The sequence below is a fragment of the Poecilia mexicana genome, unplaced genomic scaffold, assembly GCF_051168715.1.
Source record: "Poecilia mexicana isolate PSO_F unplaced genomic scaffold, ASM5116871v1 scaffold_2, whole genome shotgun sequence".
NCBI lineage: Eukaryota > Metazoa > Chordata > Actinopteri > Cyprinodontiformes > Poeciliidae > Poecilia > Poecilia mexicana.
In genome coordinates this window covers 4390628-4408332 of record NW_028263371.1, presented here as the reverse complement: position 1 = coordinate 4408332, position 17705 = coordinate 4390628, and the positions used below count along the sequence as shown (strand labels likewise).

The 17705-nt window shown below is 39.2% G+C and overlaps 1 protein-coding gene across 2 annotated transcripts; it reads right to left on the bottom strand.

Annotated features, from left to right (window-relative positions):
• Window positions 1-351: 351 nt before the first annotated feature.
• On the bottom strand, window positions 352-17294 carry tab1 (TGF-beta activated kinase 1/MAP3K7 binding protein 1). 2 transcript variants are annotated; one of them, XM_014997280.2, is made up of 11 exons: window positions 17224-17294; window positions 16535-16668; window positions 15622-15772; window positions 15353-15448; window positions 14793-14901; window positions 11444-11560; window positions 9542-9653; window positions 7756-7900; window positions 7385-7598; window positions 5882-6035; window positions 352-1195 (listed from the first exon to the last, which is right to left on the bottom strand). In XM_014997280.2, exons 1-11 carry the CDS (start codon window positions 17254-17256, stop codon window positions 970-972), a joined length of 1491 nt encoding a protein of 496 aa, XP_014852766.1. In that variant the 5' UTR covers window positions 17257-17294; the 3' UTR covers window positions 352-969. The 2 variants fall into 2 exon arrangements, with proteins under 2 accessions (XP_014852766.1, XP_014852768.1); XM_014997282.2 differs by having other exon boundaries at window positions 352-1192.
• Between the last annotated feature and the right edge of the window lie 411 nt (window positions 17295-17705).

Sequence of the window (17705 nt, the reverse complement as noted above, 5' to 3'; positions counted from 1 at the left end):
TAAGTTGTTGAGACATTCTTCAGCCGTTTTGGACAGGAGGTCAGAAAAAGTTTAAAATGACACATCTGTCTATGTGGGTTTTTTTTAACTTGTCATATCTAAGTGTGTGAAGGTGTTGAGAGCAGGACGTCTGTTTTTCTTTAACATACAAAGGTTCTGGCTGGAACCTTTGTATTCGCATGTTTCCGGGATGTCTGTAAGTGACGTTCGCAAACATAGGCAGCAGACGTCAAAACTGCTTATCTTGGCCAAAAAACCACATTCTTGCTTCACAAAAATAATCTGATGGGACGCTGGAGAAGTCTATCGTTGTGTTTAACTTGTGTTAAAATGAGTTAGTGACGACAGTGATGCTATCCAAGCGTATTTAATAATTTAGCAGCAAAGAGGGTTTTGAATGAAAAATGTTGCTTGTTTTTGTCGACACACAGTTTTGGATTAACTTGATTACAAATTTGAATCAAGTCCCACTACAAGTCAAAATAAATGGAATATAATGATGGGAAAAATGTGCATAGAAAAAAAAAATCACAGACAAGTCCTTAAATTATCTGGAGAATATATATATATATATATATATGGACAGCAAATAAAAAATGTACTTTCAGATGCTTTGATTCATTCATTCATTAATTAGTTACAGTTTAAGGCCTTGAATAAAACATCCTTGTCCTGGTCCTGGAGTTCCCTTCAACAGGAACTTCATCAATCTGGATTACTGTAATCGAGTTGTGACTGTTTATGTTTCGAAGAGAAGCAAACATTAATTGGGGTGTGGTGTGACGCCACTTCCTCACAGTTTTCATTGAAGAAATAATAGAAAGCCCCGGTCCCTTCCAACTCACGCTCACAAAGTCTCTTTTGGAGTAAATATTGTTCATAATTCCACAAGTTTGATAAAAAAACCCAAAACAAAACAAAAACAACATTTCTCCTTGTAGTTCATGCCCCTCCTTCAGACCTTCCTCCTTACTGGGGTCCAAGGCCTCCCTGTGTGCTTTGGCTGTCGCTGTTGTCCCCTCCCCAAAGTCGGTAGAACTGACTAAAGTCCACGTAGGGCGGGACCCTGCCGGTCTCGTCGGGCTGCACTGCTTGGCTCCCTCTCTGACGAAACAGGCTTCCATCCCCCGAGCTGGAGCTGGAGCTCTGTGTTTGGGTGTTGGTGGACTGCAGGGTGGCTGTAGGGCTCTGGCTGCTGGGATGAGAAGAGGAGGAGGAGGGCGGGGAGGAAGAGAAAGTTGGGTGGTGGGGAACAGTGGAGGAGGAAGAGGAGACGGCAGGTATGAGGATTGGGATAGACGAGGAGAATGGGGGAAAGAGGTCCATGTCACGAGTGGAGAGACAAAACAGAGAGGTGGAGAGAGGGAGGGGAGTCCGGGGAGTGGTGGAGAGAGAAGAGTCGGAGATAGAGAGAGGGAGAGGGGAAGGAGGGGGTTTGGGAAGGGGGAGTTCAATTATAGGCTGCAGAATGTCAACAGAGGCTTGGCTCGCGGTCGGGTTCAGCATGCTAACGGAGTAGTGGAAAAACGACAGGCAAAGATGGAGAGTAGGACACAGGACGGAGAACGACAAGCCAGGCCAGTTAAAAAAAAAAGACAAACAGAGATGTGAGTCAAACAGCAAGAGAGAGAGAGACTGGAACTTACAAAGGAGGAGGACCTGGATAGTTATCCCTCAGGGGGACTAAATAAAGACCATTTGCACAGACAGCAGCCATATTCAAGTGCTACTTATCATTAGCTACAGTCAGCTATACAAGAGACTGAACAGTAAAGAGGCTGGCAAACACTTATCCTGTCAGGTAAAACGTATATAATAGGGATGCAAACAATTAATCACATCGCAATTATCCACTAATTTCTAGTTTCAAATTATTTCCAATCGATTAGCTTAGACCTCCTTTTAGTGTTGTAGTTTGACCGCCATCCAGCAGAGGGCGCCGCTGGTCATTTTTACTCGAAGCGGAGCCACTTAACACAGGACTCAAGATGGCGGTGACATAGAAGAACGGGAAAAGAAACGATCGCAACAGAGCCTCGCGAGGGTTGGAAATGCACTTTATGCGGTTCTGTTTTGAAATATAAACACTCAACAAGCTCTTTGACTTATTACCTTAATAGCGGAACTTCTGTCTATCTCTCTGTTCAAGGAGGATTAAGTGTTTCACATGTTTTATTATTTTCATGTCTTATTTTTCTATTCGGCAACCTAACTAGTTACTGATTTGGTATGGTTTATAAATACATCTGAGCTAAATAACGTGAGCCACAGTATTTAATACAACTGACACAAAATAATCTTTAAATTTACTCGTTTTTTTAAAATTTAATTTCACCTCATCAAAAATGTAGCCCCATTATCTTGTGAAAAACCGGTCGCTTCTGTTGATACAAGAGAAAACCCAGGTTTTAAATAAGATGGCCACTTATCAATTACTCATTAGTCGATCGGAATGATTAGTTAACTTTAGATTAACTCAGTCGATAACTTGCACTTCTAATTATTACAATAAATACAGCCGCTCCATTTTAAAATGCTGATCTAAAATTAAATAAACTAAAAACCAATTTAATACTTCACATCTCATATCCTGACGTAGTGTGTTTTGCACTGCATCAGAAACTGAAATTGAAAGAGGCAAGTCTTAAATATTCTCCAAGTGTTTTTTTAAGTTAGTGTTGAGTTTTGATGACTCACTTGAAGTAGAAGGTGATCAGAATAATCTCAGTTTTGCATAAGCTTGTTTACAGAGTGACTCTGCCTGTGCTGAGGTTCCCTGCAGCACAACAGTCTGCCATGAGTCACAGTTCCAGTTTAATCCCAACGCAACAGCAGCAGACAGGAAAAATTAGTGATTATGAAAGTGAAGAACAGCTGTCATACTTTGGGTATGAGGGAAGTGAATCGCAGTCAGAGCTAAATTATACGCAGGAAGAACAGTTTGGAGAGAAATTGCTGTTAATCTGCAAGCTAATTTAGAATGGAGTTAGCATATCAAGACGCAGATTGCCACAAATGGCACTGGACACAAACCAAAACCTTGGAAGTTTTGAGTTTTTATTGTTTCCTAACTAAAGGGTTCTGTCAAGCAGCTGCTTCCTGCTTGATCTTCCTGAGATCTTCCTTCTTGTTCTTCTGTGCCATTTTCTCATATGCTGCTTGTCGGTCTTGCAAAAAAGGACCACAGCAAAAATGTACACTACCAGTTTAAACTGGATAAGATGTTCCATGTCGGACTTCCCCTGATAGTGTCCAGCATTAAAACACTTTTTAATGCAAGTTGCTATGTTGACATGACATGTCCTGCAATTAAACTAAGTATTTCATGGTTTTTCGCAAGTAGTTCAAAGTTTAAACTGGTATTGTTGTGCATATTTGGTATAAACTAGAGGTGTGCCGATCGATCGGTCACCGATCATAATCGGGCCAATTTTTGTGAAAAAGTGCATGATCGGTGATCGGCGATCATTGGCTCTTGTTGCCGATACCGATCATCTCATTTCCAGCCTGCCTGTGCAGCTGGTCTCCTCTTTCCTTCACTCTGCGCAAACGCGCAGCAACAAATCCTAAGCGATGTGTAACTACGCACTGAGTGAATGGGGAAGTTTGCGTGTTGCGGCGGAAAATTGAAGCACGTCAAAATGCATCAACACAACGAAGCTAATACAACATAAAAACAAAGCCATACTTGACGGAGTTTGGCTACATCGAGGCTCACTGCAGTAAAAAAGACATACGGAGGATCAGATAGCAGGTAAAGCAGCGCACAGCTACAAACACTCACCCGGATTAGCATGACGGTCAGAAAGCTAAACAAATAACCTGCAAAATTATTTAAGTCTTCGAGCTGCGATGTAAGACGCTGGTTCTGCTCTCGCTGTTGAACCGCTGCTACGAGCTACAGGTAGTAATATTTCACAGACGGAGCTTCGCTTCTGCTCCACCTGGTAGTGACTCTCACACCGAATCTCTGATTAAAGCTGCAGCATCTAACTTAAAAAATAAATTTTACATACGTATTAAAGCTTTCGCTGTCATAACATGACAGATAATCTCTAAAAAAAATAATCGATCTCCTCCCTGATCTGCATAATTACTCCGCTCAGTCAGAAACAGCCAATCAGAGCTAGCAGTAATCAGCCAGCCGCCATGCTAACAGGAAGTTTTCATTCAGTAACTCTGGATTGTTTATTGTAATGGAACCTGTTTTTGCCTTTGAATTTTTTTTTGGCAATGTTGAGAGGTTTTATTTTGGCTCTTTGTATTATTTAGCCTCTTCAGAGCCTTCATATGTTATCAGTCTGTTAAAGATAGTATTATCAATAGCAGTACAATTTGCACAATGCCTGTTTTGTTTAGTTTTCTTCTTGAAAAAAGTTATTAAAAACAAGTTTTTGTCTAAACTAAGGTGAATTCATGGTTCCTTTTTCCACATAATGTAACCGGTAGTGTTTATGATAATAATAATAATAATAATAATAATTATGTGATCGGTATCGGTGATAGCCCCTCATGGGTGATCGGTATCGGTATCGGGAGGAAAAAACCTGATCGGCACATCTCTAGTGTAAACTGTAAACAAATGCTCCCCAAAAGAATGGCAACGCTCTCCTTTTGTAATAAGGTGACAGCAGGTTTCACCAACTCAAAATTAAGACTTTTTAAGACCATTATGAATGAAGTTTAATACCCATATCGTGACAGAAATGCTACTATTTGTGAAAATAACTAAAAATCTTGTTATCCCTCATCTTTTTCCTATTTGTCATCATAGCTGCATCTACAGCTTTTTTTCTTGTCTTTCTCAGCTGTAGTTCCCTGCATAGTAACAACTTTGTTGCAATAAAAGTCTTAAATAGGTCAGACTGGTGCTTGACTGCCATGTTTGACCACAGAAGTGAGCCAATGGTGAAGATGATCGTCGCTCCCCCAACTGGTGATAAATTTGCACATGATTGACGCGAAAATGCTAGCTAGCTAGCAGGGGTATATTAGCAGCTATATCGGTAGCTGCAACCGCCTCAAGTCACAGATGAAGATGTTTGCATGTGATAAACTTCTGCCTCACAGAAAAGTCCCATGAGAAAAAAACTGAAAAACTACATAGACTATATCAAATGAAATAATCCTGCCACGACAAAATTTAAGACCTGTCATTAACATATTAATGGATAACTTAATTTAAAAAAAAATGAATTTAAGACATTTTAAAGCCTGCTAACACCTTCTGTCCTCCTCTACTTGCTCTGCAGGGGGCGGTACCACTCATTAAGAAGCACTAGTCTATACAATGCAATGCAAAATTCAGGATTTTTTTTTTTTAACCAACTTTATGCAGGTTTTTTTTTTTTTGCAAATTTATTTTAAAAAAACTACTTGTAATCAGCTCACCTGCATCAATATTTTGCAGAACCTCCTTTCCCTGAAATAACAGCAAGTCCTTTGTCAACTGTAGTGAAGTTGAGTACTTTAACACATCTAAAACTATTGTGTTTGACATATGATATGTGTAGGAGTATTATTAAATATTACAATACCCGTTTTCAGCTGCAAAATGATAAGCTACCCAGATCAACCCACAGCGCAAGTGTGAGGAAGTAAAAACTTTACCTAAATGTAAATAAACACAGCCGCGGAGGCTGGAGGCAGGGGAGTGAAAATCAAGCGCACCTTAAAATAAATACAGCAGAAGAAGAATTAGGAAGTCTAATCTTGCTTATTTAAAATACACTTAAAATAAACTCGCCCACAACCGTAGAAACAAAGAAACAAAGACAAAGGTTGAGCAAGGAAAACAAAACAGCGGCGTTTTGAGAAGAAGGGAAAAACAAATAGCAACGGAAGGAGAAAGTCAGCAGGGAGTTAAAAAAGCCAAGCTTACCCCGGTGTGGGGGTGCCTTCCTCCAGGGTGGAGGCGGTGTTAGTCCCGTTGGTCAGGGTGCTTTGAGACGGCATTACCAGTGAGAGGGTCACACTAGTTTTACTGGTGCTCTGGCTGTTGGAGTACGGTACCGAAACTGGATAAATTCGCCCGCCTGGAAGAGGTGCAGGAGAAGATGTTAAAATCTGTGGCAAAACGTCCCAGTTATTCATATTTTCCACTCCGTTTAAAAGTGTTGATGGGTTGCTTAAACGTGGAAATGGGACATAATATTTTAACATTTTCTCAAAAATATTTCCATACAATTAAACAGTGATGAACAGCGTGCGATTTCAGTGAAAAGTTGCTTCTTGGTAATGTGTTAAAAAAAATGAGAAGGTTATTTTAACCTTTTTTATTCTTGGCAACACTGATAAGAGTCGTGATTTCATTTTCTCAAGGCCCAGAACTAAACACTAAAAACAACTGTAACAATCGGAGCGATCCAGGAAAAGAACCTGCTCTGAAACTCAGAAACATTCTGCAGCGAACACGACGACATTCTTCAGACATAAACATATGTACTTCAGTAAGGAATGTTTTGATTCATCTCAAAGATGGAACACGCCGAACGCAGGATCCTGTATTTATGAAGCATGACTATGACAAACAGAAGCAGGCTAAAACAGGAGTGAATGAAAGCAGCTGACAGTCTTTCATTTTTATAAATTATGAATCAGGGTTTAAACTGTTACTGCATTCAAGTAATTGTCCCATGAGACCGAGAAAAAACATTAGTACAATAATATTTATATCACAGCATTCAAACCACGTTTGCCTGGAGCTGGTTTCCTTCATTGACATTTGTTATTCCCCTTAAGACAAAGAAACGCACTGTACTGTGTTAAACAGCCAATGAGAGTAGATAAAGTACAAATAACTAAAAGTCGGACAGCAGCTGTAACTCGTTTTGCTCGTACACTAAGAGACATGCTACGGCTAATTAGACCGTTAGCATTCAGTAAATATACAGTAAAGACAGTTGTTTTTTAAAACATAATTAATTGGAATTTATCGTTACAACAATTAACTGAAATTCTTATGATAAGTAACGATAATTGATAAGATACTTATCACCTGACTGGTCCCCGATTGGTCCAAACACACATACATGAACCCCAATATTAAAATCCCAACTTTTTGTGAACTGCTGAGTACAAATACAAGAAACTGAATGTTGATTTTAACAGACCTTATATTTGCTCATTTAAAAACAAAACTGAGAAAAAAAAAGTCTAGACCTTACATAGCGGAAACTTAAGATATTATTTAGCAAGAGGTTGTTAGCTGAGTTTGCAAAAAATAAAAGCTAACCATCGTATTTAAATGGTGCAAGTAGGAAATCGGCAATAATAAAAAGAAAACCCTGCAGTTTTGTAGCCGTTGTAGAAGTCTTTAACCTTCCCAGAATTTTCTCCAATGCGGTGGAACGGGAATTTTCCTTCTGAGAATAACACTTTCTACCTTGTGTGGGCGTGAGCGCGGCGTCCGCCAGCGGGTAATTGATCGTGCGAATGAGCAGGGTCATGTCCTCGTGCCGAGAGCAGAAGGCCGCTCTCTGGCGGCCGGACACGAAGACGTCGTGGTGAAGCCTCTTGACCCGCTCCACCACAGACTGAGCCACCGCCTCCAAAGTGGTCTGCTGGGCCAGCTCAGCCGCTACCATGGCTACAATTTCCTACGAAGGAGAGGGGAGACAATTAAAAAAAGAATAATAGCTACATCTGAGACGACAAGAGGAAAAAAAGACTTGAACGCCAAAGTGAAAAAGACGTTTCATCTGAGGCTTGAAGAGCGAAAAGAACCAACAAAAGAACAATAGCGTTATTGCTAACCTGGTTGACCTGTTCCGGGCCGTGGGCAGACTCAAGGGCGTTTATTAGACCCTCTGACATCAGCAGCAGGAATCCTGTTACACCGTCCAAAGGGTGGCTGCCATGGATCTCTGGCTCAGAGATGATGGGCTTTGCCTTGGCCGCACTAACGGAGAGAGACAGAGAAGCGTGAGACGAAGACAAGAGAGGACAAGGTTGGCAAAATACGAGTGGAAACAGAAAAACCAACAAAAAAACAACAATTAAAGTCGATACAGCAACAGAACATTAGAGGCTCGACATCAACACCAGTTTATTATATTGATCCAAAGAATGCCTTAAACTTTTTTTTATGAACTATATTGGATGTTCTGCTCTTTCCTTGATAGCAGTAAGGAGATAATTCAATACAGATTCCATTCTGTGTCTGATGGGGGTTAAAATTTGAATGATGCGAAAGTATTTGGATATGATTTGCCTGGATATTGGATAACAACAGGAAATGAGAAAAAATGGGAGTTTGTGTGTGTGTGTGTCTGTGTGTGTGTGTGAATAAAGCACTTTAAAGAGGCTTGGCTCTGGTACGGTAATGACGGCCATGAGAAGAAAAGGTAGAGATGAGAGATTAAACACTTTCTAATACTTCCTTAATAGTCACAGCATTGATTTCATGCAACAAGAGTTTACAGACAAGGAGTTTAACGATGCGTCTTTCTTCCGGGGTGGAATCATTATATAACATTCAACATCTGTGGTTTTCTTAAAATAATTGGCTACACAGCTTTGAATTCCTTATGAAATTTCTTCAACCAGCAAAACATGATGTAATCTCTCTAGGGAAATTCCTGGAGAGATTATTTCCTCATGATGGACGGAGAATGTGATGATCAAGAAAACACACACGCCAAAAGAAAGGCTCTGCTTCAAGTTTCACTGAAATTTGCATCAAAACAAAATGCCTTCTGGGTAAAAACAAAAAAAAAAAAGGACAAAAATTGGATGTATGTTTGTTAAAGTCAAGGTGAGGTTTTCAAAGCTAAGAACACAACAACAGCTGTGAAGCATGGTGGTGGTAGCATCATGCTGAGGGCCGGTTTTGCTAGCATTTGTACCGGAGCGTTGAACAAAATGTATTATATTCAAGAAAAAGAAGAAGAGGACTTATCGGCACCTTTAATCAAAAGGTAACGAGTTTAAATGTGGACCTAAACGGTTCTCTAAACTTGTCATTATCTTGGAAATTATTTACTTTTTCCCTCCATTTTCCATAAATTTCAACATCCCACAGAAGGAAATGTATCAATCTTCTTTTTGCAAAGGATGCATGTTTTTTTCTTTAGTTTAGGATTCAAAAACAGAAAAATTGGGTTCTTTAAAAAAATTACAAGAAATTTTCTGAAGTAAGCATTTAACAAAACTTTCAAGTTGTCAAAACAAAAGTTATTGTAACATTTGCAGCTGTATGGTGTTATTTAGCTGGACTGAAGGCAAATATGGCTCCTAGGATAAGAAAGGATCAACAGCTACAAAAATCATGTTGCTCCTCTGACACTATCAAAAACATGAGTGAATATCTGTAAGTATCTGAGCCTCTGGGTGAAATTTTGCTCCTGTGTGGATTAGAAACATCAGCAAATTCAAATCTGTAGATAAATGTCTTGCTTTTCACAATCAGTCAAGTTGTATGCTGTGTTACAGTAAACGTGAACACATGTCGGTGGTTTCTCAGAAATGGACAAAGCACAAAGACAACACAACCTGCATGAATCCATGTAAACGTAGTCAGATAGCCGACGGCAGGCGTCACCTGAGCAGATCTATCTCAGAGTAGTTGATCTTCACTCTGCTGTCTCCCAGCCGCCTGGTGCTGCTCTGTCCAGCGATCTGTCCCGCTTGCCGTATTCGAGCCACGTCCACACCTACGACACAGGAGACACGCTGTAGACCACAGTGGAGCGGGCATTAAACACACACACACGCACACGCACACACACACACACACACACACACACACACGCACACACACACACACACACAAACACACGAGACGAATCATAAGGAGCAGAGGAAGAACGAAAGCAATGAAAGCAGCAGTAAACGGAGGTTGGGGAAATCAAATCAACACGAGTTTGCAGGATGACTTTTCTCTTGTTTTGAATCATTTATCATTTTCTCTCTTCTTCACTTTGTGTTTCACATTAAATCCCAATGGAAAACATTTATGTTTATGTTGTAATGTGACAAAATGTAAAGAAGTTGTGTAACGGCCACCAGGCTGGACTTGCTCCCCTTGCCTGGCGCTGGATGACCCCTCAGGAAACAACCTGAAGGTAAAGGCTCTCACATCACACATTACACTCATGTGACTGATCTGGAACGTACTCACAGCACTTCACTTGTTCCACATGTTATTATTCAAAATGTAAATTATTCTTTTTTTAAAAATAAGACGTCACATTTAATGTAAATATTCAGTCTTTGCTCAGAAATGATCTGAATTAAAAGCCTAACTAAACAATGAAAAAGGACTAATTATAAATAATTATGGGTCCTAAACAGACCATAATCAGCCATTTCCTTGTCAGATTTTGGTTTAAAGTTATGTTTTAAGTTACTAACACAATTATTCTAATTCTGAATGGTCCAGCTAGAGGTACAGCTGGAATCTGAGAGAGAATTTGTGAAGGAAGTTAAAGTTTAGGATGATGTCAACATCAAACACAAAATAATTCAGCAAATTGCAAGTGGCGACCAGCAAGAATCGGGTCAAAAGTAAGAAAGATTTGGTGGCTGTAATACCAGTGAAGATATCAGTTTTTTTATTGATCATAGAGAATGTTAGAAATAATTTTCAACATGAACATTTTAAATAAAACTGAGTTTTTTTCTAAATTGATCCTCTTTTTGAGAGATCCCTGACTCAATGTCAACCACAAGCAAACTTGGTTGAATGAAAACTATTTTTCATTTCAATAATAAATATAAATAGTTCATGTAACAACTGAAAGAAACCGTTAATGAAAAGGAGCAGAAAGAAGAATGAAGTGACACTATCAGCCCCTTAAAAAGAAAATCAGACATTCAGCTCAGAAGATTGTTACAGATGGTTTTCAAATACACAAAAATTATCCAACTAAAGATGATTCAATGCTATATCGCTTCATCAGAATGGCTTTCAAATTTATTTTAAATGCAGAAAAGTATTAAGGCCCTTTTGTTCCATAAAATGACAGCTTTACTTGAAAAGCAAAACATTTTATCTATTTGTTTTACTAGTACTAATAAAAATAATTTGCATTTCTTCACGTTTAAAGTTGAAATAGGGTCTTTGTGCCAACATTTAAATGACTTATTGGGCCCCAGTAAATAACTGACTGCAGCCTCAGTCCAAAGCAACATTTCTGTAATATTTGATTTAATTTAACAAAAAAAAACAACAACAAAAAAAACCCCTCATACCTTATCTTTTGTTATGCTACAAATGTTTAAAAAAGTGACAAATGTATTTGTTGGGTTCAGGCTGGACTTCTTAGTCCTGTTAAAGCCTGTTGTATGGAACAAACTGTTCCTTCAGCAGAGCTCGTTATGAGCGTCGATGTGAGACGCTCTGTGCTCCGTTGAGAAACGTTGATGCCAAAATGGCGATCCTGACGCATTCATTTTCACATTTCCACCACATCACAGACGTGAGCACGTCAACGCGCCTCACCCATTGCCGCCAGTCTTTGTAGCTCGTCTTCGTTGTCGGTGCTGTGTGGCCGCCCGATCTGGAGGACCTGGTTCTGACCGTCGCTGCTGGACTTGCACAGCAGAACCCGGTTTGTACCTGAAGGCACAAACAGAATTTTAACGACACGTTAAATAAGTGTTGATCGGGTCAGCACAATCTGATATTTATGAATCTGATATAAAAAAAATATATAAAAATACTGTTTCTGTTGGAGACATCGTGTCCTGTGGTGTGAAAAAGTAATTCCTCCCTTCTGCTTCTATTTGTCGTAATGAAAGATCATTTTAGCACCAGACAAAGAAGTAACTTTATTACGTAAATCAGGATTTACTCTAAGGAAAGCAAACTAAACCAAAGTGGTTGTATGTAAAGAAAGGTGAGTTTTCTAGCTGCACGCTTTTAACTAGACCATCTCAAAACCTTTGTTAGTTCTTTTTAAGTGTTAAAATAACATATGAAGTTATATTTTACACCAGATTTAACAGCAAGCACAACTTACAAAATGATCAACTTTTGTTTCTTTTTCCAATTCTCTTTTTTTTTTCTTTTTAGAATGATTTATGTTTTTACACATATGAATTCAACATCTTTGTTCATGGCTGAGAATGTTGAATCCATCCATACGTTCACAAACTTAAACATTGCGATGATTGGTTTTCACTATTTACCATTCAGGGATTTAAATTTGGGAAATGCACAAAAAGAGCAAATTCTGGGGAGATCCTAAGAAAGACAAAAACACAAAAAATGTAAACGAATGCGACTTAAATTAGACGAATGACAATCAAACAGCTGCAAAATATCTAACAATCCATCTTTAAAAATATACCAGTCTGCAGTCTTATTGCAAAAGTTATTCCATCCATGCTAAAAATTTCAAATGATGTCATAACAGACTTTTTGATAAGATCGCAAAGCAATTTTTTAAATGTCACGGTGACCATCAAGATGTTTTTTGACAAATAAGAAAAGAAAATGTGTTTTCCTTTTGGTCAGCAGCACTTAACTTTGTCTTGGAAATCTCCTGTTTTTTCCAGCCCTCCTTATTGCTGAGTCATTTAAAAAAAGACCTTTAGAAAGAACTGCAGTTTATCTACCACTGTGGGGAAGTTTCACTACAGCTTCATGTTATTTTCCATTAATAAATAATAACTTATCGGATCGTTATTGGCCGACACCAAGCCTCAGATATCTGTATCGATACCAGAAGTGAACAAAGTGGATCAGTGACTTTCTTTCTCATCTGCTCTGAGGATGACATACTTATTTATTCATTTTTTGATCATCTTAAAAAATGTCACAAACAAGCAGAGCTGAAACCAGCATGTTAGACGTACTGAATCTTAACTGAAAACGACTGGATAAAGTTCACAACGCTTTGAGTGGAGATGTTTGTATACGAGAACTGACTTTAATGTCTAAATCAAAGCAGCTCTGCTATCAATACTGCAAAAACGATTACAGGGTCAACATGCCTCATAGAGCAAAGAAAAGACACTTCTGCTGTATCATTAAACTTCACTGAAAAACTTCATCTGAAGTTACTTTGAAACAGGCTAAAAAAAAAAAAAAAAAAAATTGGTCTTCTAGCTGGGGAAGCATAAGACAGATCAATGATTAATTAACTTTTAAAATTACATTTCTGGGTCAGTAAGCAGATGCTACATGCAGGTCCAGAGCAACCAACAGATTTCATATCCCTAAACTGCCTCAAGCTGTGTTGTAACGTTCTAATCAGCCGAACAAGGCCAGTCAATGCAGCCAATTTGCTTTATGTCAATCACAATCAGGCTTCTCTGTCCTCAACTGGAAAAAAAAAAAAAGAAAAAAAAAAAAAAAACATCCGCCCTCTTGTCGAGCAAAGTTTTATGTTCATGTGAGCAAAAATGTTGAAAGTTAATGTAGCACAGCTTTCCGCTCCACACGTACCCGGCTCTGATGTGTTCAACGCAGACAAACAGCTGGGAGTCATTTACAAAACGCACTGATGTCTCGGTTCAAACCTTCCTGCTAAACTTTGAACTCCTGACCCTCCCAGCGGCCATAGCTATATATAAGGAATCAGTTCTAAACATAAGCTAGCACTTTTTATTTTTATTTTTGCTACATACTGCATTAGTCACTAAGTAAGCAAGATTTTTTTTTTTTTTTTGTAACTTCATCCAAAATCAAATACAGAGTCAGAATTGGATCTAACTCTGACTTCCTTCAAAGTTTGATCCAAACTAAGGAACAATCTCGTCTTTTGCGTACACGCTAATGACTTTATAAAGACAAACCGACTGGGGCGTTAAACAAACCTGTCCGTCAACGCTCTTTATTTTTACAGCTACTTCCCTAACATGCTCTGTGTCATACTGTATGTCATTATTTATTAACAGCTGAAATGTCTGTTCTGCATCTTCAGGCACTGGGTTGGTATTTGCTCAAACACTTGTGCAATCAAGCAAAGTTCCCCAGCTTCACGCAGTCGCCTGTAGGATCTGCTTTGTGGAATGACAGCAGATCAACTGACAATACATCTACTGATCTATGTCTCGTCTACGCCAGATTAAACCTTCCTTTAGGTTTCCAGGACAGACAGAGACTGAAAACCGTCGGGATTGTTGAACGTTTGTGCTCAGTAGTTTGCTCACAGTCTACGTTGTGTCTCTGTTTGGGAAGTTTCTGCACCTCCACCACCAGCGCCGGCTCTGCTGCGGCTGAAACACCGAGAGTCAATCACAGCTAATCTGTGACACCTGGAGCAGTTTGGTACGTCGATGGCTCAGGGGATCGGAGGGTTTGTCCTGGAGCAAGTGAGCTGCAGCGACACCAAGAGTGTCACACACCAAAACTGAGCAAAACCACTTCAGTCTAGAAAGCTAAAATGCACCAGTTGGACATTATTTTCCCGATGTAGATGAGAATAAATCATCTTTTCCATCAGTACATGTCACATTTTAGATAACAGACAGACAGAAACGTTGTAATAGTTCTAGAATATTCTAAATAACCACAAAAACACATGGTATTCTGGTTTTTTTCTTTTGCAATGACAGCAAACTTTGACTCAACTGATACTGAAAACACAGTTTGGATTGAAACTCTGAATGTTTAATTGATCCCTTAACTAGAATTTAAGTTTCACTGTAATGTTTATATCAGATTTTCTGTACATCAAACGACTCAAATCTGCATCAAGTCTGACATCTGCTGGTGGAAAGCAGGAAGTATTCTTCTTTTTTAATGATCCTTTGCAGGCAGATACTGCCTCTTTAGTGCTGCAAATAAACAAATACCTCTCAGAAAGTGTAAAATTTTAAATAAATAAAACATGCATGCATACCAACATTGGCGATGTAGAGCTTATTGTTGAGAATCAGAGCCACCACAGCCGTAGCGCCTCCTGACACCTCCTGCTCCAGCTCCTTCAGGCGCTCCTGGACCTTCTGACTCTGAGGACAGACAGACAGACAGACAGACAGAGAGACTGTGGGACGGCACATTCTGACCAGCCGGGAAGCATTCAGAGAAATAAAAATAACAGATGATGACGGTAGGAAGCCGGAGAAACGGAGACGAAAGAAACTGAGAAAATCAATTTTAAAAAAAACAGACAGGATAACTAGAGATACACCGATCGGTCGCAATATTGAAAAAAGTTCTAGACTTGGTATCGGTGACAACATGCCTGATCCATAAGCAAGTGAAACCCAATGCAAAAAAAATAAAAAATAAAAAATTCAAGTCGACTGAAACAATCAGGAAACAGTAGAAAAACAAGAAAAACTACGAGTGAAGGAGAGCTCGTTGCTCAGCCTCAGACTGATGAGGCCGTAACCTGATGTTCTTATGTACATCACTGCTTTTTTTGTATCATAAAGTCACCTCTCTATGTGTGCATACCTCATTGTGTGGCAGGAGGAAGTTGGACAGGTGAGCCTTTTTAGCCAAAGCATCACCTATTGTATTAAAGTAACTCTCCTCCACCGCCTCAAAGGCCTGAAACAAAGAGAACACGTATTACAATCCACTCAGCGGCTCCGTAGCACATGAGAGGAGCTACAAAAAAATGATAAAACTGCTAAATCAGAAGCAAAAAAACTCAACGGATAAAAGGTTTCACAGAAGAGATGTGACTCCACAGACAGACAGACCAGTAAACAGTCAGAGACCTGAATGAGGATCCGGCGGACGTCACTGTCTGTGTGACTTGAGTTGAGCTCCCCGAGTAGGAGTTCAGCGGTCAGACACTGGGCTGCAAAGTCCGCCACCCTGCTGCCGTCATAGCCGTTAAAAACGCCATAGAGGAAACAGTTCTCGCCTCTGATTGGATGACAAAGCGCAAAGAACATGAGCAAACGATCGTTTTGAGAGCAGTAATGCCATATTCAAATTTAAGTCCAAAAGGAATTACAAAAAAAAAAATAGTTAACAGCTTGATAATGATATTTAACTAGCTTGATAACTTTAAGGAGTTAAATTTTTCGAGTAAAGTCCAATGGCTTTATGCTTTGGTTATCCAACTTTGATGCCACCTTACAGTAGACTGCAAGATTCATATGACAAGTTTGAACCAACTTTTGAAAACTAACCCAAAGCTAGTCCTGGATAACATAACCAGAATGTTTAGCTGCCTAAAAATAATTACTGCTGGAAAAAAATAAACAAATAAATTCAACATGAAAGTAATATTTGACATAAACAAGGTTTAATGCATCTTCATTACATTCCAAATACTTGAGTATTGTTTATATTCATAAAAAAAACCAAATATACATACAACTTAACTTTATTTGGGTCTCTGAGTTTTATATAAATTGCAGTGTTTGCAAACATAAAAAAAAAAAAAAAGAAAAAAGTCTTTGAGGCCCCCAGAAAAATTGCCGCCCTGGGCTACCGCCCCTGTAAGCTCTTTGTAAAGTCTGTAAGAATATTTACCATCTGAAAAATACATCTGTTAATTGGAGAAGCAAGGTTACAACCAATTCATACTGAACACTACCCTAGCAACTTCTGAAAAGAAAATGTTTCACGATCAGCTGAAGCGCACCAACCTCCCCCTCATAGCTGCTCTATCTTACACACCTCAGCCTGAGATGCCTGTCCTCCATGGGGTGGCTCTGGGCTCCTTTACCATCCTGGCTGTACACACAGTTGGGCGCCACTCCGACGCCACACATCTCACACAGAGGCAGGTCATCTGTCCAGCTCTGCTGCTGCTGCAAGCATAAAAAAAGAAAAGAAGAAAAAAAACAGCACAAGATGTGTAAATATTTGTTTATTTTAACTTTTTATTTCTAAATGACATGTCTGCTCATGTAATATGTTTAACTACAGCTATTTTAAAAAGCAGGAAAATAGAGTTGAGTGCTAAACCGAAACTCCCCCAGGTGTTATGATTAAGTAATAAAATAGTACAAGTCTACTTAGCTAGTTCGCTGTAAAGAAATAAATAAGACCAGAAAAACACGGTTCAGTGGCATTACTGCGCCACTGAACAGAAGGAGGATAATCACTCCTTCTGCTTCTTGTTAACTCAAGTATATTTATTTTTCCAGTCGTTTTAAAGTGTTGTTGGTTAGCTTACTGTTAGCAAGGCACCTAATGAGCTCTGCTAAAAATAGCTGCAACTGGCATTATTAAAAGGCAATAATTGCCAATGAAAGAGCCAAAGTAAGCAGCAAAAACCCCCGCGAGACACAAATGGGGTTAAAGTAATGTCCATGAGGAACATTAGCTGCCAGTGACAGCTATAAACAACACTTTTCACTTACGCTTTGCATCAAAGTCTTCGGCTCTGCCGCCATGTTGGATGCTATTTGCTGCGTTCAGGATCACGCCGCAGTGTCCGATTTGTTAACTTCGACTACACAAATGCACATTTTTTGATGTTAGGAAATTAAAAATCGCAACAAAGGCTTTTATTAGTTCTATTATATTTTTATTAGTTTTAATTCCTGATATGACTCTGTCGGGAGCTTTCTTGGAGTACATTCTGGATTCTAGTCATTAGACACAATACCGCTGCCTGTGAAGGCAACATACATAAGGTCTTAGCTTCAGTTTATTATAAACTATAATACAATAACATTTTAAAAATGTTTTATGGTAACAATTACCATAATGCGTTGTAAATGAAATACAGGGAAGACAGATCTTCAACAGTATGGAGTGGTTTCATCGTGAGTGGTTCCTTTAACAATACTGCCACCGTGTGGGATTGCAATGAACTACAACCAGCTGAGAAGAGGTCCAC